General features: G+C 40.4%; 2 protein-coding genes across 2 annotated transcripts in view; one reads left to right on the top strand and one right to left on the bottom strand.

Moving 5' to 3' along the window:
• Nucleotides 1-2365: 2365 nt before the first annotated feature.
• LOC103051867 (sterile alpha motif domain-containing protein 12-like) lies at nucleotides 2366-10571 on the top strand. Its single transcript, XM_015891231.3, has 4 exons — nucleotides 2366-2768; nucleotides 4391-4527; nucleotides 6982-7258; nucleotides 9822-10571. The coding sequence occupies exons 2-4, from the start codon at nucleotides 4438-4440 to the stop codon at nucleotides 9824-9826; spliced, it is 372 nt and encodes a 123-aa protein (XP_015746717.1). The 5' UTR covers nucleotides 2366-2768; nucleotides 4391-4437; the 3' UTR covers nucleotides 9827-10571.
• A 150-nt stretch (nucleotides 10572-10721) lies between these two features.
• Nucleotides 10722-24089, bottom strand: part of SELENOI (selenoprotein I) — a 56078-nt gene continuing 42710 nt past the window's right edge. The window contains exons 6-10 of the mRNA XM_007422346.4: nucleotides 22702-22810; nucleotides 19950-19998; nucleotides 19518-19698; nucleotides 16286-16468; nucleotides 10722-15206 (exon numbers count right to left, since the gene is read on the bottom strand). Coding sequence (XP_007422408.2) covers nucleotides 15078-15206; nucleotides 16286-16468; nucleotides 19518-19698; nucleotides 19950-19998; nucleotides 22702-22810 — 651 coding nt within the window. The 3' untranslated portion in view covers nucleotides 10722-15077. The remainder of the gene's footprint in view (nucleotides 15207-16285; nucleotides 16469-19517; nucleotides 19699-19949; nucleotides 19999-22701; nucleotides 22811-24089) is intronic.

The raw sequence follows: 24089 nt of genomic DNA, 5'->3' as shown, positions 1-24089 counted from the left end.
ATAAATCTTGATTTCAGAACCTTTGGCCCATGTAAATAAGGAATACAATAAAAAGCAGCAAAATTATTTTGCTGAAAAGATCATTGCCTTAAGAAAGTTAATTCGCATAACTGCCATAGCTGAGCTGAAGATTTTGTTCCATTTTATACACACTTAGAATTAATTGAGAACAGTGACAATATGATGACTAAACTGTGAGGCAGCAATTGTCAGGGTAATGATGCTCAAGTTGGCCCAAAAGCTAGTGTGGGGATAAGAGCTTTGAAAACACTAAGCAAAACTTTCCTTTACTCTGCTGGGGTTCCTCTGACAGTGAGGGTCTCATGAGTTTAAGCAGTATTACAAACAGCATCAGAATGTTGACTGATACAGAGAAAACGTAGATTATTTTGCTGGGAGAACTAAGCTCCATTATTTCTCCTGCAGTGCTGAACCTTGGAGTCTTTGCATTTGCAGTATTTATTTAGTTAAACAATTTACATGGCTGCCCAATTCACAGCAATGACTCTGGGTGGCCCACAAAAGATTAAAACCAAAACACAATATATATAGAACCCTAAAATAATGAGGATGATGATGAGGATGATGATGATACCTTTAACACCATCAAACAACATCTGCCTATCCCAGGTCCTTGGGAAGGACTTGATAGGTGGATAAAAATACCAAATCCAGCCTAAACATCTGGCTGGCTGCGACCAACCATAATATATAACATATGCTTGGGTCTAAGAACAACCCAATTTTGATCCATATACGTGCTACCACTGAGCTAAGGCTCTTCCTCAATTAAATTAACACAGGTTTGTTATGAATGTTTAGGACTTAAAAAATCAGAGATGCCTTTGTGCGCACGTGCACACACACACACACAGACTCACACAACAATCAGATTTATTACATTAAATAATAATAAGAACATCTTGAAAGAGCCCAGATGACCAGCAGAACTGAAGTACTGATATTGTTTCATATGATCTTTCTGACTCCATCCAGTCACAAATCTATGCATTGGTGCACAGATGTGACATTTGATCACATTATATATTACCTAAGAATAAAAATAATCATTAAATACTTATGGTCCTTTCCTTGTTTGCAGTTTACATCAGCACTATAATGCCCTGTCAGTCCCAGTGTTTCCCCTTGATCACATCATGCTGGCTCTTATCAAACAATTACAGTACGTAAGGGTTAGAAGGGAACTTGAAGTTCATCTACTCCAGTGATTCTCAAACATAGCAACTTTAAGATAGCTGGACTTCAACTCCCAGAATTCCTCAGCCAGCGTGCATTGTCTACTTTGTCATCTAATGGCCTCTTTGAACTGCCTTCAGTTTTTCCAAGCATCAGCATCTTTTCCAATGATGCTTGACTTCTTGCTAGATCATAGTTCTGTCATATCCTACATCAGACTTTCCAGCTTGGTACTTATTAGTTGGGTTAGATGATGATGATGATGATGATGATGATGATGGAGGCCATTTCTTCACTAGTGATTTATGTAGTCTCTTATGGGGGTCACCCATCAATTGTGGCAGCAATTCACAAATGTGGCCAGCCTTTATATTGCCATAGTGATAGTTGAGTGATACTATAAAACAATATAAATCACTAGTGGGGAAATATGGTAAATACTTCCAGTGAAAGAAAGACCATCATCCCTCAAAATAGATTCTTCCACTCTCAAATAGTTCACATCATAAATTGCTGTTTAACCAAATTTGATTTCCTCTAGAATGCTTGTGCAAAGAGGGAATTGGTTGTTTTTGTTCCAAGCAACATATAAAGCCCAGTCCTGGGAGTAAATCTGATAAGCAACTCCTGCAGAAGGGAATAAATGAAGGCTTAATGAGGTTTGCTATTCTCTTTCTTTCCCTGGAAATCTGCTGAGTAGGGCAGATGGTGTTAATATGCTTGCTTTACATACAAGAGATTCAATTGCACCTCCCCATTTCCCAAGGGGATGGAGGTGGGGGAAGAAGGCTGAGATTCACTCTCTCCTTTCAGATCTTGTTTCACAATGACATAGTCAGATACACCCACCCCAAAGCAGAATGTGGAGTTCACCATCAATTCATCCCAGGGCAGGTTGAGACATCACACAGTGTCATCATTTGGATATATACCTATAGATACAAACTACGGTCTGAGTTTGGGCATCTCCAAGGCCTAATTACTTATGGTTTAGTGTGTTTTGCAAATTAGATCCATATAGGTATGAACTATTCTTGGAGTGAAGCAGGAGGCATGATCAATCAAATGATATATACATTGCCTTGTAGTTAAAACAAACATGGGTGGGTGTGTGCAGGCCAGACTGCGCATGAGTGAAAAGAGGGTGCTTCAGATTAGACAAACTCGTAAGACAAGGAGGGGGAGAGAGTTTTTCCATATGGCTCCTGCGCAGTCTTGAACATGAATGTGCCTGTTTGGTTGTGTGGCTGCAAGTCAGGAAAGACGAGGACACTCTTGCCTGGATTTGAAATCAGGAAAGGAGGAGCAAGGAGGAGACTGGGGAGGGGAGGGTAAAGAGCTGAGAAATCTCCAGGTATGTTTGGAGATTAGCACAAAGACGAGGAACAACTACCACTGAGCCAGGCTGAAGGTGAGGAGAGAAACTGCGAGGGCAGCGTCTTAAAGACCATTCTAGGTCTTCCAAGTGGACGAGATTTCATACCTGGCATGGATCCACAACATCACTGATCATAGGAATATTTGCCACATTGAATTCCACTTCTACAACATCCCTGAACCCTGTTTCAGCGGTGAGTGCATCTCTCTCTTTGAACATGCAGGTGTTTATGCTCTATATCAACTCTGAACTACAAGGAGGGCTTGAAAATATGTTCTTACCAACATTTGTGCACAATCTGGAAGTGAATTTGTAGCTTTTAAGGTGTTTGCTTTCCACTGCAAAATTGAATTTGGGAAATGTGCAATTTGCTATAAATGAGGTTCTGATGCATGGAGGACCTTGAAGGGGTCCAGGGATCAATCTGGAGTGGCAGGTGCTACTGGTACTGACTGATTCTCATGCATTTTTGATCCTCCACAATACCTCTGAAATCTTATTTGGTGCAACCTGGGCAAGGTTGTTCTATCTCATGAGCTTTGAAATTCTCTAAGTGGGATGCTTTAATAGTAGAAGCCAACACAGTACAATATCTTTATTGTTAAAGGGCGAATAAGCATGTCTGGCTATCAGAACAAAACAGAACAAAACTAAAACAAAAAGAGCAATGAAAATTTCAGAAGTGCAATATTCACCCAGGGTTTACTTCCTTCTCTAGGCTTGACTTTGCTATTTCCAAGGCCTGCAGCGCTTGATCATGTGTTATTTATAACAAACATACAGGCTGGACTTGAGTGGAGGCAGAAGATATTACTCTAAGCCAGTGCTTTTCAAACTTGGCAACTTTAAGATGTGTGCATTTCAACTCCCAGAATTCTCCAGTCAGCATGCTCTAAGCTATTCACTAGGCTGGTTAGGGATGATGGGGCTTGTGGGCCATTTATCAGAAAGGACTAGATTGGAGGAATATGCTACATATGTTGATATCACCGCTACAACAGAGAAGGCACACTTCCTTGGTCCCACCAGATGACAATGTTTAATGGAGGAGACCTGGAGCACACCCACTCTGTGGGAACATACTGGGTGGGCAGAAACTATTGGAGACAAGTGGCCTCTCAGACATCCAGGCCCTATGCCATACAGGGCTTTAGAGGTAATAACCAGCCCCTTGAATTGCACTTGGAAGCCGACTGGCAGCCAATGAAGCTCGTGTAGCAGTGGTGACACAGGGGCATACTGAGAGGTGCTTGCTACTGCTCACACCGTTGCATTTTGAACCAGCTGAAACTTCTAGGTGGTCTTCAAGGGCAGCCCCATGTAGAGTTCATTGCAATAATCCAGTTGTGATCAGGTGACCAGGGCATGAGTGACTGTCTGAAAGGCCTCCTGATCAAGGAAAGGGTGCAACTGGTACACAAGATGAACCTGTGCAATGGCCCTCCCGGGGCCTTACATTACCTTACATGACATGAAAGGAAAGGAGTGCAAAAGGGCAGGGAAAAACATAGCCCTTGCTGAACAAGTAGTAAAACGGAAAGAGGGCTTTAACCCTGGGGAACCTGGCTCCCGTTAATCTTCTCTCCTTCTAATGTCAATATGTTGTGCTGGATCGTTGACCTTGCTTTAGAGAAGGGAGGCCCGGCTATGGGGTTCCAGCTTTGGGACAGACGAGGGACTTTTGAGCTCTGTTGATGGCAGACCTTTGTATTAACTCCACTGGCTGGCAGCCTACTACACTGTGATCACTTGTACTGTATGCCGAAGGACTCCAGGATCCTTTCCTGAAGAAGACTCTTTCTGCTTTGTTAACAGCATACTGTCCACGGGCTTCACAACACTGTGTTTGGCTCCTTCAGCCCATGATCCTGATGGAGAGCAACTCTAAGAGGGGATTAGGAGACTTGAATGGGATGGAGGAATCACAGGGAGAGCCCGCATGCTCGGAGAAGGTGAGCACTCCTCTTCCTGGAGATTAACTCAGCACTTTGGACTCTGCCTCCTTTTCTTCCTTGAGCTCCAGCAATCTGCAATAAATGTTTCATCCTTATACAGAGTGCAGAGTGCAGATTCTGAAATGGTAACTTCTATGATTTAGAGTAAAAAATGGCAAACTATTTACATTAGATTTATGCTTGCCAAAATGCACTTATCCATTACTCTACCTCTAAGACCTCATCTTAGATTATATAGTGCTATACAGTGCTTTGCATTCTGTCTCCAAAAAGTGCTTGGAAGCACACAGGAGTGTGAACATAGGATCTGCCTGCAACAACATAAAGCAGATGCTCCTGCAATGTTCTGAGGCACCGTTTGGAGAATCACACCAAAGTGCTGCCGAAGCCCTTAATCAGAATTTGAAGCAATAATGGAGGTGCCACCAGACCAGTAATAAAAAGTGGGAACATCAGAGCCTGCTTCATGTCAGGTAAAACCAAACTACCTGGCATTGTATTCCAGGACATCTGATGAAAAAAGATCTTCTCCATTCTCTTTATCCACTGAATATCTTTTACTGAAAATGGCAGTTAATGAATCTGGTCTACTCTGAACCACAAAAGATGTGTTACTAAACTATTGATTCCTTCCAAGCTCTGTAATAATTTCTACTAATTAGTAATGAATAATAATTTTTTAAATTCCATTCTCTCTCAAGGGCAGAAAAGAACACGTAGAAATATTACAGTTGAATGAAATACATTGGTGTCGGCCAGAGATTTTTGGTGGTTTAGATATTGCAGTATATTGATTGCATTGTTTTAGTTTTTGTCCAGGTTTTGGTTGATTTTACAGTATTTCTTGTGAAATCTGCTGAACCTAGAACATTTCTTAACAATAGCTTGGTTACAAATCCACCCTTTTTTGAGCAAAACTGGTGGATGGCAGTAATAGTTGAAGTCTAGGCAGATTAAATAAGTTTAGGCTACTTTTAAGCTTTGTTTTGCAATAGGCTATGGCATGAGAACCTTGATCAACCTGATAGAGGACTTTGGTCTAAAGATAGTCAGCAGGAATTTCTTTGATCTCCCAACAGCAACTCTGATGCTATCAGCCTTGGTAACTAGTCAAACTAGATTAGGAGATTGGAGTCCACAGGAATAAGATGTTCCTCTCTTAACCTGCAGAATGCATTTTAGAAAGTAGTAGCAGGGGTGGGAAATCTGAGCTTGGAGCACCATCTTCTCCCTGCTCTTTAATATCTATATGTTACCCCTGAGTGAGATAGTAGTGACTGAGTGCTCCAATGGGTAGGTCATTACTTGGATCAAGATATGATTGTTCAGCCAGTTCTGAATGGGGTTGCTATTCCCACATAGTTTTCTTGGCAGTGGTTTGCCATTGCCTTTTTCTGATTTCTTCTTTCCAATTTCCTGATCTAGCCAATAGCCCTGGAATTCAGGTGGTTCCCTCATTCAAGTCCAAGGTCAGATGCTGTCACCTGACATGGCTATTTATTTGTAAATTTTTATACCTGGGATGCCTGAGTGAAGGCAGGGCTTAATATTATTTTACAGAAGACATACATATGAGGCCTTGCCAAATATTGCTTGTATGTACATGAATCTTTTTGACGTTGGGATTCTATCAGAATGGTATATACCAGTGTTTCTCAACCTTGACAACATGCTGGCTGGGGAATTCTGGGAGGTGAAGTCCTCACATCTTAAACTTGTCAAGGCTGGGAAATACTGGTATATACAGCCAGCCTTTCCTTAAGCTCTCAGAGCAGAGTTAAAAATATTACCCCATAGAATAACATCTTGCTACATACATCTGACAATATTCCAGCCATCATAATGTAATGCCTGTCTTCTGGTGGTCTGCGTAAGTGACATTGGGATTGGTACAGTAAGCTCCTTCTTTGGAGGAACACCATGGTTCCAGCCTATACCCCTCTATTCTCTGTTGTAGGATTGCTTATCTTCAGCTCATTGAATTTTTCCATTTTCTAAAAAAGTATCATTTTGCAGCTTTGGGATTTTCCAAAGCATTGCCAATAACTCCGCCTCATAAGAAGTTGTCTAGGCTATATAACACATCTTCACTCATCCCTGAACCCAGGACATAAAAGAAATGCTTCCTTTGAGTATTGCCTGCTTATTGTGTAGGAGGGAGGGGTGCAATTCATTACTTTTTCTGTCTTTATTTTTGTTCTTAAGCATATATTGCCCTGAGAACCTTCCACTGCAGTCTAGTCTGCAAATTTACTTAATAAATAGAAAATGTTTTCCTATTTGTTTAACAAATGTAGCTTTATTTGTATACTTGTGTTATTGGCACAGAATTAAGAAAGGAGTGAGAGAGATTCAGAAGGCAAAACTTCACTTCCTCATGCAGTTGAGAGCTGACCTGGTGAAACAAAAGGCAAAAGAAATAAATTAAAAGAACAGTTTGGCTCCTTGCAGGGTTTAGAGGAGGAGGAAGCGAGACGGCCGGTGGCGCAGTGGACGGCAGCTGAAGTGTGTGCCTGGCTGAGAGGGAAAATGTTGGGAGCTCCAAGCAGTCCATTGCTGGAGGCAGCCAACAGCCATGCCATCTCTGGCAAGGCTCTCTTGCGCCTATCCGAGGAAACCCTGGAGCGCATGGGTATAGTGCCAAAGAGCCTGCGTGAGGACCTATTGCAGGAGATTCTCCTCCTGCGCATTCAGCAAGAAATGGAAGAGTTGCTGGACATTTCAGATGGTGAGTGACGGTATCAGCTTAAACCTGTCTTAACTGGAACAACGTTGTATACTGTATTGGCATTGGGTGGAATCACAACCATCTTCCAGAATTTGTGGGAGAAAAGAGCTGGAAGGCAGGATAGGATTGTAATTTCTGTGTAGAGCATGCACAACACACCTGCCCATTTTTCTTGCATGGGTGCTTCGTTCTTAATGTCCATGTCATCTTGTACACAGTCACTTGTACAGTGAGATGGGCGGCATATATAAATTTGAAAATGAATGAATGAATGACTGAATGAATGTCAGAAACACAATCAATAGTCTTAAGAATACAACAACATTTTTGGCAGCCTCACTGTTCTGAGGAGTTGCTAATCCTGTCACCTAGCACAATATTGTCCATACTGACTGGCAGCAGGTTTTCAATTAAAGTCTTTCCCTGTTCTACCTGGAGAGACTAAAGATAAAATCTGGGACTTTTTCTTCATGCAAAACAGAGATTCCACAACTGAATTATATCCTTGTCTTCATCTTGAAAACACTAATCTGCCAAGAATAGTAATGGAATCAACGGAATGTGTTTTGCAGTCAGGATAAGGCCCATGTAGGTTTAGAACTCACTTTTTTACACTGTTGATCAGCAACCTTTTTTCACCATCTGATAATACAAACTTTGCATTACTTGAATTCAATACTACACAAGTGTTCTTTTGTCTTAATATGTTGTGCAAGCCAGGCCACCACATGATTTGTTTGGATGCAGCAGGGGTGTTTTGTTACCTCGAGCCTAGGTTGTATGAGTCTATGGTAGATTCAAACCAAGGATAACCCACTTGCCATTTCACCATCTTGGTTACTTCATCACCTCAACGTATGCAACAGCATGTGTATGGGTATACAGTGGGGCAAAAAAGTATTTAGTCAGCCACTAATTGTGCAAGTTCTCCCACTTAAAAAGATGAGAGAGGCCTGTAATTTTCATCATAGGTATACCTCAACTATGAGAGACAAAATGGGGAAAGAAATCCAGAAAATCACATTGTCTGATTTTTAAAGAATTTATTTGCAAATCATGGTGGAAAATAAATATTTGGTCACCTACAAACAAGCAAGATGTCTGGCTCTCACAGACCTGTAACTACTTCTTTAAGAGGCTCCTCTGTCCTCCACTCGTTACCTGTAGTAATGGCACCTGTTTGACCTTGTTATCAGTATAAAAGACACCTGTCCACAACCTCAAACAGTCACACTCCAAACTCCACTATGGCCAAGACCAAAGAGCTGTTGAAGGACACCAGAAACAAAATTGTAGACCTGCACCAGGCTGGAAAGACTGAATCTGGTTGGTTGGTGTGAAGAAATCAACTGTGGGAGCAATAATTAGAAAATGGAAGACATACAAGACCACTGATAATCTCCCTTGATCTGGGGCTCCATGCAAGATCTCACCCTGTGGGGCCAAAATGATCACAAGAACGGTGAGTAAAAATCCCAGAACCACATGGGGGGACCTAGTGAATGACCTGCAGAGAGCTGGGACCAAAGTAACAAAGGCTACCATCAGTAACACACTATGCCGCCAGGGACTCAAATCCTGCAGTGCCAGATGTGTCCCCCTACTTAAGCCAGTACATATCTGGGCCCGTCTGAAGTTTGCTAGAGAGCATTTGGATGATCCAGAAGAGGATTGGGAGAATGTCATATGGTCAGATGAAACCAAAGTAGAATGTTTTGGTCTAAACTCAACTCGTTGTGTTTGGAGGAGAGAGAATGCTGAGTTGCATCCAAAGAACACCATACCTACTGTGAAGCATGGGGATGGAAACATCATGCTTTGGGGCTGTTTTTCTGCAAAGGGACCAGGACGACTGATCCGTGTAAAGGAAAGAATGAATGGGGCCATGTATCGTGAGATTTTGAGTGAACACCTCCTTCCATCAGCAAGGGCATTGAAGATGAAACGTGGCTGGGTCTTTCAGCATGACAATGATCCCAAACACCCTGCCCGGGCAACGAAGGAGTGGCTTCGTAAGAAGCATTTCAAGGTCCTGGAGTGGCCTAGCCAGTCTCCAGATCTCAACCCCATGGAAAACCTGTGGAGGGAGTTGAAAGTCCGTGTTGCCCAGCGACAGCCCCAAAACATCACTGCTCTAGAGGAGATCTGCATGGAGGAATGGGCCAAAATACCAGCAACAGTGTGTGAAAACCTTGTGAAGACTTACAGAAAACATTTGACCTCTGTCATTGCCAACAAAGGATATATAACAAAGTATTGAGATGAACTTTTGATATTGACCAAATACTTATTTTCCACCATGATTTGCAAATAAATTCTTTAAAAATCAGACAATGTGATTTTCTGGATTTTTTCCATTTTGTCTCTCATAGTTGAGGTATACCTATGATGAAAATTACAGGCCTCTCTCATCTTTTTAAGTGGGAGAACTTGCACAATTGGTGGCTGACTAAATACTTTTTTGCCCCACTGTAGATGTGTTATGAGATAGTTTTCAGTTTTTGCCACTCTCTGGCTTTGGTCCCCTTGCATGATCACTTTTGCCTCTCTTTCTCTCACACAGAATAACACGGGAGACCCAGCAGTTAAAATCACAACTGTCTGGAAAGCAACCAGCCTGAAGCATCCTCTAGCATTGGGTACTGCTGTCAGCCAAGCCTCCAGTTGGATTATGGGTTCATGGACTGGAGAAAGAAAACCAGCAACTTTAGACTGGGAATCAGCTCTCCATGCCCAGCGCAAGTTATTTTGCAGAAAAATATGGACTTGGAAAAAGAGGCTGTTCTATTATTAATACCCCAAAACGGGGAGAACTGCTGATAGCTGTTGAAAATGCACTTCCGCTCTGGGCTGTGGTTTAGACAGAGGTTTTGGGGCAACAGGGGATGCTGCCATGGGGGACTGGGATCCAATCCTTGGAGAGCATTCAAGGTTTCCAGTTAATTTTAAGAATAAACCTATTGACATCATATAGTATCAGGGACAGGCAACCTGGTGCCTGCCAGATATATTGGACTACAACTCCCCAGTGCCTTGACTGTCCCATGTCTAGGCCTGATGGGAAGTGAAGTCCAAAACACCTGCAGAGAATCAGTCTTCCTACTTATTAAGCTATGGTAGTTGTTTTTTTAAGAGGTTCAGGATCATTTCTGAAACTGGAACATCATGATGGAGGTAGAATTACAGCCATAAGGGGATGGAAAATGGCCCAAAAAGATGTTTAATCATAGACAGGCAACCACACCATTTGTACTGTATGTCATATTTAATGCTCATCTCTTTTCAAACAATTACAGACAATTTGTATCATTACCAGGACAGGCATTATTTTTCCCTGCTCCAAACTCCTTTTTATTCCTTGCTTGCTGGAACCTAGATCCCTCCCACCTTTCCTGGCAACCTTTGGAAAGAACCTGCAGTTCCTAATTAGGAGACAAAGCATTGTATCAGCATTTTTTGAACTTCCACGCATTTTAATACTTTTGCTATTTGTTATATTGATATGTGTTATAATTTTAGTTGTAAACTATTCTGACAACATATGCTGACTGGCAGATTGAATTTTTTTCAAGACCAACATTTTGTAAATAAAATCATGCACATTTAGTGCCAACACAAAAGAGACAACATTTAGAATCTTACTTCTTAGATCTCTGTGTTACATCCTTCCTGGCTCAGGAAGACCCTGTTATGACCATCCTGTGTCTAGCACTTGTTTTGAACAGACTCAACTGAGAATTAGTGAATTAGTAAATTAGCCCTCCAATACTTTATTTCCAGAATGAAACAAACACCCAAGAGATGAGATATTAAAAAGCTTGGAAAAATTTATTGAAGTTTTATGTCATAATAGGTTTTTGAAGTTTTTAAATACAATAAATATTTACCAGTAATAATAGCATTTAATGGATCAGAATTCAAATCCATTGCCAAACTGTCAACCTCCCACAATATGTAAGACAGACATGAATCTTAATGAGGGGTGACAGATTGCAGAGCAACCCACAATGACATTATACAGTTTCCTATTGAAAGTTTTTCCACTAACAATAATAATAATCTGTACAGTCAGTTTTGCTTTGACACAGCTAGTACTACCCAGAATCTTCTGGGCTGAATGCTTCAAAGAATACAAGCCAGACGTTCCCTTGTCCAAGAAGGGTGGGGAACCGTTCCTGGCAGTCAGCACCTATGAAGACCAAGGCACACACCCTCTTCCCCAAGAGACCCAGTTGTCATGTTCCCTCCTGGAGAAAAAGCAGGAGAAAGTAAAGCTATCTCTTCCAAGTTTGGTCCCCCAGGTATGGTATATTACAAAGAACTAATGATTCCATCTTTCACTTGACAGCCTATAGCTTCTTGAAAATGCCAAGGTCACAGAGTTACTCAGAAAGCAAGGAAAACCAATTGGTCCAATATTCATGTTTGGTTAATTCTTGCTTCCAGACCGAGCCTACTCTGAAAAGGGCACTTATCTTGCCTGCATTCCAGAGTCAACTTACATGCAGAGAATGGATTCCTATCAATTTTTGCTCTCTTTTAAACTGAGAGATCAGTTCAATGGGCGTTGAGTGGGGAGGTCTGGAATACCATCACCACTAAACTTTACATCCTAGGATTACATTTCAAGCCATTTTTGGCACTGGGAGGGGTGGGGTGAGGGACACTGTGGCCTCATTCTTCACTGATAGATGGCAGATGCCAGGCTTCATGGAATCTTTTTATCCAACACACTCTTTCCTGAAATCACAGTGGAGAACAGTCAGCAATCTATGTGAGGTTTAACCGCCTGAATGATTTGCTAATTCAAAATGAGCACAGCCCAAATGCACAATTTTCATTGGACTTATACCAACCACAAATCATCAGGATTCTAGCTAGTCAGCTTTCCACAGGGTTTTTCTTGCTGTTCATATCCAGTTCTGAACTGTTCTATTCTAATATACAAGGGCTAGACAGAGAATTTCTGGGCCCAGCCCAGTTATTGTCATACAGTATCTGCCTCTCGGTACAACCCACTTTTTGGATTAAGCTCGGCTGCAGAGGACTATGTGGCATCAGGCCCCTAGAGCTGCTTTACCCAGGAATCATTAACCACATTTTCGAGGTTTGCTTCGAAGGGCCAAGCACAGACATCAAGACAATAGCCAATCAAGGCAAAACAAGCATTTGTTTTCGGTTGTTAATTGAAACGGCAAAAAAGGATGCAAGAGAACGGCACGTTACTGAAGAACTGGTTACAACTCCCCCCATCACATTCTATGCCGTCTTCCATTCACTGAGGTAAACTAGGAAGCAAGATGAGGTTAGATTCAGAGAGAACTTGGAACCATTGGTTACACCCATCTCTTGAGGGTGGAGAGCAAGTGGCAAAATGTCCACCTCCACTCCTTCAATACTCAGTACCTTTATCTTCAGAATATTTGAGATGAACTCAGACAGGGTGCTTTAAACCCCACAAATGGTGCATTTGACTCTCACTGAACTTGCAGTCAATTTTAATCAGTAATAAAATAAAGAAAAATACACAAACCTATTTTCCTGTTTTCACCTTTAAAGGTGCTATACCTACTCCTTTAACTTGGACAACACTTAAAGAATGTTTTAAGACAGCTGACTTTTCCCTCAACTTGAGGAGAGTCATTTAAGGCACCAAATTCCTTATTGAGAAGCCCTGATAGGTAGGAAAGTAGAATCACATTTTTTTCCAGTGAAGACAGACAAACAGATCTGCCTCATAACACGCCAGCAAGTTAATGCAAAAGCAAATGTCAGCCGGAAGCTACAGCAGCAACGTTCTTGACCATCACGAGCCTGGATGTTCCCAAGTAATATGTACACTTCCAGGCTGAATCTAAAGGAATCATTTACTAGTTCACATTAAGCCTGCATACATCTAAGGAACCCTGCCTCCCAAGACTATTGGCTTCTGTGGATAGCCATCCCTTTCTGTCCAAAGGATTCTCATGCCACAGTAGCCTGTGCAAAACTATACCATTGATCTGACAACTCTTTGTTTCCAAGATAAGTGCTATTATTCCAAAGAAAGAGACCAAGGACCAAATGTTCCTACAATGATTCATTACTCAACCGCAAAGGCACACCCTTTCTCTGAACTGACCACCTTCTTAGAAACAGACAATGGTTCCAAGAGACTCTAATTAAGTGTCCTGTTTCTTACTGTCACTTATGATTGATAACTGATTATTTTATTCTAACTGATGCAACATCAAATATTCAAGCAAGCTCAATTCCTCTTTACACCCAATTTCTACCCCCTGTGCAAAGTGTTTTGATAAGGACAAAAGGTCTCCTTACCCCCATTTCAAGTTCTATTTCATAGCAGTGGAATATTAAGGAAGCAAAACAAAACAGAACAAAAATCAGAATTGTTTTTCCGTGCCACTCACGCCTAGAAATGTCTTTTTCCTGCTAATAACGAGAACCAGGGCTTTCCTCACTCATACATTCTGTTCTATTGGTTTCCTTACTCATTGTCACACCAGACATGGCATTTGTGGTAAAACTTGAGAATCAGAAAAATAAAACTATTTACAGAAAAGAAGGGGCAGAAATGAATGCAAGAACTAGCTCCAGGATTTTACACTGCACACACCTGGCTTTTTTGACATAATGTTTCATGTTTACAAAAGAAAATATAAATAATAATTTCACAATTCAATTTTTCTACAGAATGGAATGCGTCATCCACAAAAGGGAAATGAAGAGTGGACCTCCCTCTTGTATCAAACCATTCATAAAGTTGCCTTGCATTAATTACATATGAAAAATCTTTTCAGCGCTCAGTTTCTTCCGGGTGCAGCCTTTCCAAGAAAATTGGGTTTAGGCTGCACTCTTCATTTAAGCACACATCCACAGACAAAAGGTTTCTTCATCAAATAAGGTACAAACAGAAGAGAAAAATCAGTGCCGGGTCTTCACCACCACTCAATGAATTCAACAGATTCCCAATCAGATAATAAACAGGATCAAACCATTTGGTTAGGGACTGCTACTAAAACCGAATGTGGGGATCAAAATCACTTGCATTTCTTCTTTTCAAGACAGAAAATTCAATTAATTGTACCCAAGGAAAGCAGTGTCACTCTGAAGGAGCATGCACCACACCTAATTAAACAATTCTGGTGCGAGGCTACCTTATCCCACAAGATAGTAATGTTGTTTATCACAATTGCAACTTAACCCTACCATAAACATGAAGGAAGAACACCTGTTGTTATGCAGTGCTCCCCCGTGCTGGAACGTACTGCATCTGCTGTGGCACCATCTCTCTTCACAATGCATGAGCCACAATTTGGAGGGAGAGGATAAAAAAGGCATTTGGGGAAACATAACTGACTAGTCATGGCTTAATGAAGTTAGGACCTCCAAGCTCTTTAGAAGAGTCAATTCTTTCTTTCTTTAAAAAAAAAATCTTCTTGTACAACTGGATCTCTGATTCAGGATGTGGAACAGTCCCTAATTATGTACTTCAGTTCCCAAGAGTAGTTTTGTGGGCCCACATTCTTAGCATAGCCATGATGAGAGTTCTAGGGCAATCTTGTGGTTCTAAAGCCATTGTCCATGTCTTTGTGCCTGATGATCTTTCTCTGAGGATTTCATGAAGTCCCCTCCCAATCATGTGGCTTTACTGCCTGCACATTTCTGAAAGGTGGCATGAAGCAGCAGGGGAGAAGACATGAACAACAGCCCTCTCTGGCTTCTGGGTCCTACATGTTCTTTACCCCCAAACCATCCGAAGTGGGTTAAATCTAGTTCCATGGTGATGGTTGAAGTATATTTACACAGGCTACCAAATTTACAGGGCCTCTGAAGACCGCAGGCTGAAGTTTTCCTCTACTGATGCCTTTTCCATGTCTAGTCAATCAGAGCTGGGCTTTTGTAAAGAAAAGGTTCGGATGTTGAAGTGTTTACTAAGCTGCCTCACCTAGATGGAAAGAGAAGAGAGTAAATGAAGAATGGTGGATAAACTTGAAAACAGGGCTTGGCATAGCTTTCTTTCCTCTGTGCAACCCTGTTCCTTGTCTGGGAAACATTAACTTTATGTCAATTACAATTCTCTAGATAATTCATTTTCTACTTGCATTATTTCAAGGCAAAATAGAACTGGGACAAATATCCTAGGTAAACAGGTGATTCTACCTTAATAGGTCTGAAGGATGTGTTGCAGTGGGACATTCAAAAGCCATGGCTAGAACTTTGACCTTTAAGCAGGGACAGAACATCAAGCTCTGAATCTACTAATTCAGAGTTTTGGATTCCCTGCCAATCACTGAGACACCACATCTTTCATCCCCTTTGGTATCTAAGAAGGGGTCCAAGCATTAGCATATGGACCCCACATGGTTAGTTCCCTAGACTTAAGTCTCTCAGTACAAATTCAAACCTCAGAATCACCTAACAGTTTGAGTATGCTTTGGTTCTATTGTATTACAGTACAGTAAGAGAAACTATATAGAAAATATATACATGCAGGTTTTCACAACCAGCATCAGTCCAATGGTGATGAGCTTCTGGGCTAATCAATTAGACTGTGGCCTATTAGCCCGGAAGCTCATCACTATTACACAGAAAATAATTGAAAAGGTGGCTTTTCCTTTCAGGAATGAATGAAAAGCTTCTCTTTATTCAACTTGTATTGCTCAATGGGAACCCCTATTCAGGCTCTAGTCACATATCAGTTTCTTTAAATACAGATTCTGATCTTACATTTTAGACAACTAGAATTTATTTAGCCAGTTGATAATCCTGGCTTACACCAATGGCATTCTCTATGGCAAAAAAACATTCCAAGTGGTGGATGAACAAGATTTCAAAGCTGTGAAAAGCACAGGATTGCCTACATATCAACCAAGGAGACAACTGAAGGGGCTTCAATGGGAAAGATAAGTGAACACATCTGTATGTCTTTCAAAGTTATCTCTACCACCAATTGCCATGCATGGAAAATAGAGTTATGCTGAAATGGACAGTACAGGGAGCCCCAAACCCTGTGGAATGGCTTACCACATTGACTCCATAATGAATGTGCGCCAACGTGATGAAAATGGTGACTAAATAGAGGAGAACTGTTTCCTGTTCTGGTACCAAGCCTGAGATCACTACAAGGATAACAAGCGCAAGTGGAAGAAGCATCCAGTTGAGTGGCTGACATCGAGTGCTGCTCATCTGACTGACGATCAGTCGACACTGGAAGAAAGGGTAAAATATCAGAAGGAAGTTGAAAGAGACAGAAGGGGAAAATGTTAGTCTAGTTTTCTTCCCAACCTGGACTAGTTGAGAATTCTGAGAGTTACAGTCTGAACACATATGAAGGGCAGGAAACTTCAGTCCACCCAACCCCTGTGTTCTTCTCCAGGTAATCCACTGCTCCATTAGTAAATCATTTTGGGAATGTAAAAGATGCTGAAAATATCTACAAGGTCTTGATTGATCATTTTGGCTGATCCAATCTAGCACTGCCCACCATTCTGATTGCTAGCTAAATGCCCCATAAGGAGCTACAAACACCCAGGCTCCTTCTAACATGAAAAGTGCTCTCTTTCTAAAGCAAGAATAAAGCTTAAACTACTACAAGATGCAAGAGTAAGAGGTGGGTTTGCCTTGCCTAACTGGGAATTATATTATCAGGCGACAAATTTGATGTGGGTAAAGGATTGGATAACTTTAAGAAACAACAGATTATTGACCTTAGAGGGACATGACCTGTTGTTGGGCTGGCATGCTTTCTTATGGTATAAGGGAACGAAAACACAGGGCTATTTTAGAAGGCACTATATTCGAGAGGCATTGTTTTTAAACTGGGAGAAGACAAGAAGACAATATTATTTAAAAGTTCCATGATGGATATCCACTATCGAAGCCTTCTCTTATCCAATAACATATAAAAAGGAACAAACAGTTAGATATACTGAGATATTAAATGAAAAGGGTGAACTTAAAACTATGCAAGCGTTGGAAGAACAAGGTATAAAAATGAATTGGTTTTCATATTTGCAAATACAGTCTAGATTCGATAAAGATTTTAAAGCAGAAGGTATCTATGATGAGCTGACTGTTCTAGATAAAATTTTGATGGGTACTGATGAAAAGGTGATAAAAAACTTTATGGACATTTACTAGAATTTAAAATGGAGGAAGAACAGGTCAAAGAAACAATGATTGCATGGGGGAAAAATTTTGGACATGGAATTGATTTAGAGAAGTGGCAAAAACTATGGTCTCAAAACTATAAAATGACAATGTCAACTGCATATAAAGAAAACTTGTATAAGATGTTTTACAGGTGGCATTTACCCCCAGCGAGGATTGCGAGAATGTATAAGAACAAGTCCGATAAATGTTGGAAGTGTCATCAGAAACCCGGCTCATATTACCATATGTGGTGGACATGCCCAGAAGCCAAAAGATATTGGATTAAAATCCACACATGGTTGGAAAAAATGACAAAACAACATATAGACTTTAAACCAGAGACATTTCTACTGGGAATTATACCGGAAACATATAGTAAAGAACTGAAATATCTGATTGTAAATGTTTTGACAGCGGCTAGAATTGTATTTGCTAAGAATTGGAAGAATGAAAAAGTACCTATGCAGGAGGAAGTTATTAAGAAAATTATGGAATGTGCTGAGATGAGTAAACTGACATTTGAAATTAGAGAGCAAGAAGACAAACAATTTTATATGATATGGGATTTGTTTTATCAATGGTTGGACGAAAAGATATAGTAATGTAACAGATCAGGAAATTATATAATAGAAACTTGACAAATTGATATAAATTACTATATATATATATATATAATCAATGGATAAAAATGATACAAATCTTATAATGAAAGCTGGTGTGATAGATAGACTAGTAACAAATGAATAATAATTGATAACTGATAAATATATAAATATGTGTTGGATAGATAATATGAGACTCTATATAAATGGTGAGTGAAGACTATGAAAGGATGGCACAAATGATTGGTAACTGGCTGACACACGGTTTAAAATGGAAGATGGTTTTTATGTTTTTTACGCTCTTGTTTGTGTTTGTTGTAAAAAATAAAAAAATTATACATATATATATATATATATATATATATATATAAAAAAAAAAAAGTGCTCTCTTTCTACACGACAAAGCTTGTAATAATCACATTTGGTTCTGTACTGTTTTGTCTTGGCTTCCTTGCATGCCCTTTATTTTTCCTACCTACATACCCTCCAGACTATAAGAGAATCAGATACCTGGAAGAGGCCATTTAGACTCTCACATCCAAACTTCTGCCCTGCCTCACCTGATGGCTGTCTAGCCCAGTGTTTTTCAAACTTGGCAACTTTAAGTTATGTGGACTTCAACTCCTAGAATTGGGAATCCCGGGAGTTGAAGTTCACACATCTTGAAGTTGCCAAATTTGAAAAACACTGGGCCAGACTGTGCTTGAACACATTCCATTGGCTTTCTGAATACCTGATTCCACCACTCCTACTGATAACAGTAGTTTAACAGTTAACTTGTTGTTTAGTCTTTAAGTCGTGTCCGACTCTTCGTGACCCCATGAACCATATTGCGCCAGGCCTTCCTGTCCTTAACAGTTAACTACCCTTAAGTAAGAGTAGTTTTTAATAGTATTCGACCAGAATCTGCTTTCCTGCATTGTAAATCCATTAATCTTTATAATCTCTATCCTGACAAAATACAGAACATGTTGTGGTCTTTTGGGCATTATCCTTCTAGGTCAGCGTGCAAGAAGTGCATCCTGAGGCTCACAAGTGGCCTCCCAGCATGCCTTTAAAAGCTTCCAGAATGGGTGGGACCAAAAACGTAGGCATTTTCTAATTCCGAAGGCACCCATTTCAATCCCCACCCCAAAAACCTGGTACCGGCCCTGCCCAATTCTGGAAAGCGGCCCTCAATGGTCTTGTAGTAAACCACATATGACTCTCAAGTCAATGGAAATTGTCCACCTCTGTTATGGGTACCTGAGAATTTCTACCATATTCACCCCCCCCCCAACTGTTTAGGTTTCTCTACAGAAAGCTGTGTTGGACTGTAACTAGCAGCACTGTTGGCAGCCATGTCAGCTGGCAATTGGGGGATTGTAATCAGAGAGAGAGGCTAGAAGGGTGCCTGGTTTGGGAAGGCAGGCTCAGAGTGCCAATCCGAGCTTCTTTTCTCCTGCAGGCACCAGCTGAACCTTTTGTATGCCTGGCCTTGAAGCAGAAAGGATGAAACTTACAGAGATATTTGCGAAGGCTGTCCCAACCATGAAATAGAAGAGGCGTGGATGGGTCTCCAGGATATCTGATGGTGACTGGAAGATCCAAACGGTGCACAAAATGAAAAGCAGGAGTGGCGAGAAGAAAGGCAGCACGGCTTCGTAGAAGGAATGATGCTTCAGGGTGCCGTTGGCATAGGCTCTGAAGGGGAGGAGGCAGCAAAACGGGGCTTGGTGAACGAGTAGGCCAAGGCAAGGTCTTTGGGCACAGGTGAGAACCAACATTTGAATGGTGGTGGGAGCCTTGCACTGCAGCCAGAAATGGAGGGCTTGGCATCTCCATGCCCCTTCTGAACTTGAAAAGCAAAGGGAGAGTAGATCTTTGCCCAATTCACCTGGCTTTTTCAACACTCTCTCTGCATGGCACAGACTCTACCCTTTGATAACACTTACTTGTAGTAATTGTTCAAGCTCATGGGAATGGTCACAGTAAGCGCACAACCTAAGAGGGAAAAAAGAACCGGCTTACTTTTTCAACAAATCTGACTTGCTCCTTCAGGCAAAAGCAAAAGACCCAGCCAATCTATCCTGATTATTTTCTCTCTATTTTAAGAGTCATGCCTACTTCCAGTAAGCACTCTTGATTTCTGCAAAGTAAAACATACTGCATTACAGTCTTAGGTGTATTATTAAAAAACAAACAGCCAATGATAAAATAACCCTGGGGGGAGGGGGGAGGGAATATTTACATGTTCTTCAGATGTGTTTATTTTGTTCATTTATACGCTGCATGATCTAGACTTACAGGCTGGCCCACAGCGGTCCTGGACAATAACATTTATCATCCCAATGACTATACTGACTAGGGATGAAATTCAGTCCAGTATATCTGAAGAACTGAAGGTTGTAAATGGCTATTATAATTTATCTATGAAGTGATTAACAATTCTGAGTCCCCGTGTTGCTTAATAACCCAGTCTGAACAAGATGGGAGGTGCAAATGTGAAAATATATTCAAAGACAGACCATATCATCTAAAAACACGGATGAAATTTATAGAAGTAACTATGTTAAGTTCTGCCGCAGACAAAAAGTTTCTTGCATGTTTCAAGCGTGTGCTTTGCAGTTTATACCTTTTGCCTCTGCTGTCTAGTTTTCATGACCATATATTCTAAAGCCCAGTGTGGGTTGCTTGTTTTTGGCTTAATATGATGTATGAGCCCAGTCATTTTGCTTAATATTACGTGTGGATTCTAGCTTGTCCAATGAAGTATGACTAAAATTCCTGACTAGTTTAACAATAAATACAGTAGGTAACTGGCTTCACATATTGCATCAAGCCCTGATTTGTTCAACCATGGTTTATTTAAACCATAATTAGTTTAGCACAACATATACAACGTAGTTTACAAACCAAATGTGTCCAGATTCATACTATTAAACCATAATCAGGCAAACCATATTATACTCTGTGCAATGTGTGAACCGGGCAAAGAAATCAGGAGGTATCACAATTTTATATACTCCCTGTTAATGGAGAAAATTCAAAAGTTGGAACATTGACTCATAATTTAGATTTATATATCGCACTCAGGCCTAATATTTATAAGCCGTTAACATGATTATACAATGATTATTTGCCACTTTTCAAAAGCAGCTATCGTTCTAGGCAAGAGGTTAGCAACTCAGAGCCTGCATGTCATTCCAGTCCCTCCCCCCAAGACCTCCAACACTGCATCAATGAAATTCAATTCATACTGATGAACAATGGTGTATAATTTTTAGTTTTTGAATGAGAATTGCAATAAAATAGATGTATTAAACCTCTAATAGCCTTAATGCTTCCCCCCCCCCCACAAAAACCTCAAAGGGGAGTAAACAGGCCAACTTGTCCCCCTGGGGAGACATCACAACACAACTCCATCCACTGTGGCCTTGACAATGATAACTTTTAAAAAGCAGCCCCTGATGAGTAAATAGTACATGTGCCTGCTCTCCACCTATCTGCTTCATACTAGCTCAAGTAACATTACAAAGAATTATAAATACAGCTGTTAGGATTAGGTTTATAATACATATTGGAAGGAGAAGTCCGAATTGCAGCAGTAAATTGCTGAAGGTCAAGGAAAAGATTTTCATGCACTTGGCTTTTTTTTTTTTTTTTTTTTTTTTACTATTTTGTGTATGTTTTCATATATTTTTACATCTTAGCAGACAGCAATATCTGGTAGAATTTGTCTTGCCTTGGGAAGCTAAGCTGGGTTATGCATGGTTAGTACTTAGATGGGAGACAACTAGCATATCAAAGTTATCGATCAGACTTGGATTCCAGAACAAGGAAGTAGAAACCACTTCTGTGTTGTTGCCAAGAAAATTAATCTCTACAGTATCTATCTATCTATCCATCCACCCACCCACTTAATTTATTTTAAAATTAAACTAGATACTGTGTTTAACATAACTTGAATCACATTGTTTTGAAGTATTTGAAATGTGTTGAGGCAGATCTGTAGTTTTGCTTGGGTTAAAGGAATTAAAGCACCTTAAAGATTAAAATTAAAGCTGGAATTTCTGCAGGCTATTTTTGCTATCCTATTGATCACCATTTGAAATCAGGGAGACACAGCTGTCCCTCAAACCATCTGTTTGTTTTGGAGTAAACATTTCAGATACTTACCAAGGCTTATGCCATTTGTAAAGTTTAATCCAGCCAAAGTTAATAGTCTGGGTTTTTTTTCTGCATTTCAAAAATATGGTTTAAATGTACCCAGAAAAGCGCAACCCTCATTTATAGCATTTCACATTAGATTCCTTGCTTTTGGCCATTTTAATACACCATAATATAATACAATACAAATCTGTTTTATTATTCAGTTTATATCGCTCAGTGGTTCCACTTTGATACTTTCATTATCAATTCTAATCCCCTGTTTTTACATGCACTTTATATCTTGTTGTATACAACTCATTTGCTCCAATGCAGTTAGATTGAAACCTGGTCACAGTTTCAGGCTTTCAACAGAAATATCATCTGATATTAAAATAGAGATATTCTGGAACAAATAGTTTCTCAGTATGACCACCCCCCCACATCCCATTGCTAAGAAAATTAAGCACAAATAGAAAATGTGTTCTTGATAAAGAAATACTAGGTTTTGGCACAAAGCAATTAGAAAGATATACATTTCTGCAAGAATCTTCTTACCAATAATCATTGTAACGAACAGGTCTTTATATAAAAAATGAAACATGAAAGGGTTGTACCAGGCCTCCACTCCTATGATGGATGTCACTATGTACACTACTGAAATGGTCTGGAAAGGAAAACAGAATTATAGATCCTTATAATCATCATCTATCCAGCATTTCCAATTGACAAAATTGCCCAGAAATAAAAAAAACAAAGCAAAACAAAACCTCTTACAATGTACTATAATATAACATGAATGTTGTTGGTGGAAAACATCTTAAGAATCTTTTCTTCTTGCCCTCTGCCTGCTGCAACTGTACTTCCAAATGTTAGTAACTGCTGTGAAGAGCAGATCCAACCTTTCTTTTCATTGTTAAAAGGGAGGGAGCTATAACCCAAAAGCAGCCTCCCCCAAATTAAGTGTTCTACAGGTGTTTGCATTTCCATGCCTATTTTGCTGAGAATGCTGGGAGCTGGTCTACACATCTGGAAGGTACCCAAAGTGGAAAGCTGACCCAGAAAATACCCCAACTGTTCTGGGCTGTTGAGCACAAATGATATTTTGAGAGTGTGGTCAAGGTATTCTCATGAAACAGTACTCAAAGAACTTGCCCATTCACAAAATGATTAGCATGGGGGATATGAACAATCAGTGAGCGTCAATATACCAGTTGAGGGGAGACATAGTATCAGTGTTTGGGTACATAAAAGAATGCCATAGGGAAGATGATCAGGAAAGATTTTCCTTTGCCGCACAAACTAAGACCAGAAATAAAGGGTTTAAATTGCAGCTGCCTAGACTTCATTTAAATATAAGGAAAATGTCCTGACAGTAAGATCTATACAATAGCTAACAGTCTACCTATAAAGGCTGTGAGTTTTTAAGAAGAGGCTGGACAGCCATCTATCAAGGATGGTTGAACTGATTTTCCTGCAGACTGCAGAGAGTTGGACTAGATGATCCTTGTGCTCCTTTCCCTTTATTTGCATTTTACAGGGGGCTGGTGTACTGAGGGTATCCAGAGATTTGTAAATTTTATGGATAGGGAAGCGGAGCGGAACTGCTCCAGTACTTTTTTTTTTAATTAACATTTTCTGGGAACAAACTCTGTAGGCTAAGAGCATGAGTGTAGAACAGTGTCTCTCAACCTCAGCAACTTTAGGATGTGTGGACTTCAACTCCCAGAATTCTGGGATAGATGTTTGGGATAAGGCCCTAGCTTCAACTCCTATGCTCGCTGGGGAATTCTGGGAGTTGAAGTCCACACATCTTAAAGTTGCTGAGGATGAGAAACACTAGTGTAGAAAGTTGAATATCACCAAGGACACATATACACAGGCCAATCCAGCCGAATCCTGAAATCACATACAGAAAGGAGGACAGGCAGAAACTTTTCATCCAA

The sequence above is a fragment of the Python bivittatus genome, unplaced genomic scaffold (assembly GCF_059951505.1).
Source record: "Python bivittatus isolate LINGU-HERP-01145 unplaced genomic scaffold, Pbiv_v1 ctg000690_np1212, whole genome shotgun sequence".
NCBI classification, from domain to species: Eukaryota; Metazoa; Chordata; class Lepidosauria; order Squamata; family Pythonidae; genus Python; species Python bivittatus.
The sequence above is the reverse complement of the archived record's forward strand: the minus strand, read 5'-3'. Positions and strand labels throughout refer to the sequence as shown.

Bases quoted from the DNA above. Each gene is read 5' to 3' on its own strand.
- LOC103051867 (XM_015891231.3), top strand. From the start codon at position 4,438: ATGATCCTGATGGAGAGCAACTCTAAGAGGGGATTAGGAGACTTGAAT. The intron at 4,528-6,981 runs GTGAGCACTCCT...GGCTCCTTGCAG, and splicing joins AGCCCGCATGCTCGGAGAAG to GGTTTAGAGGAGGAGGAAGC.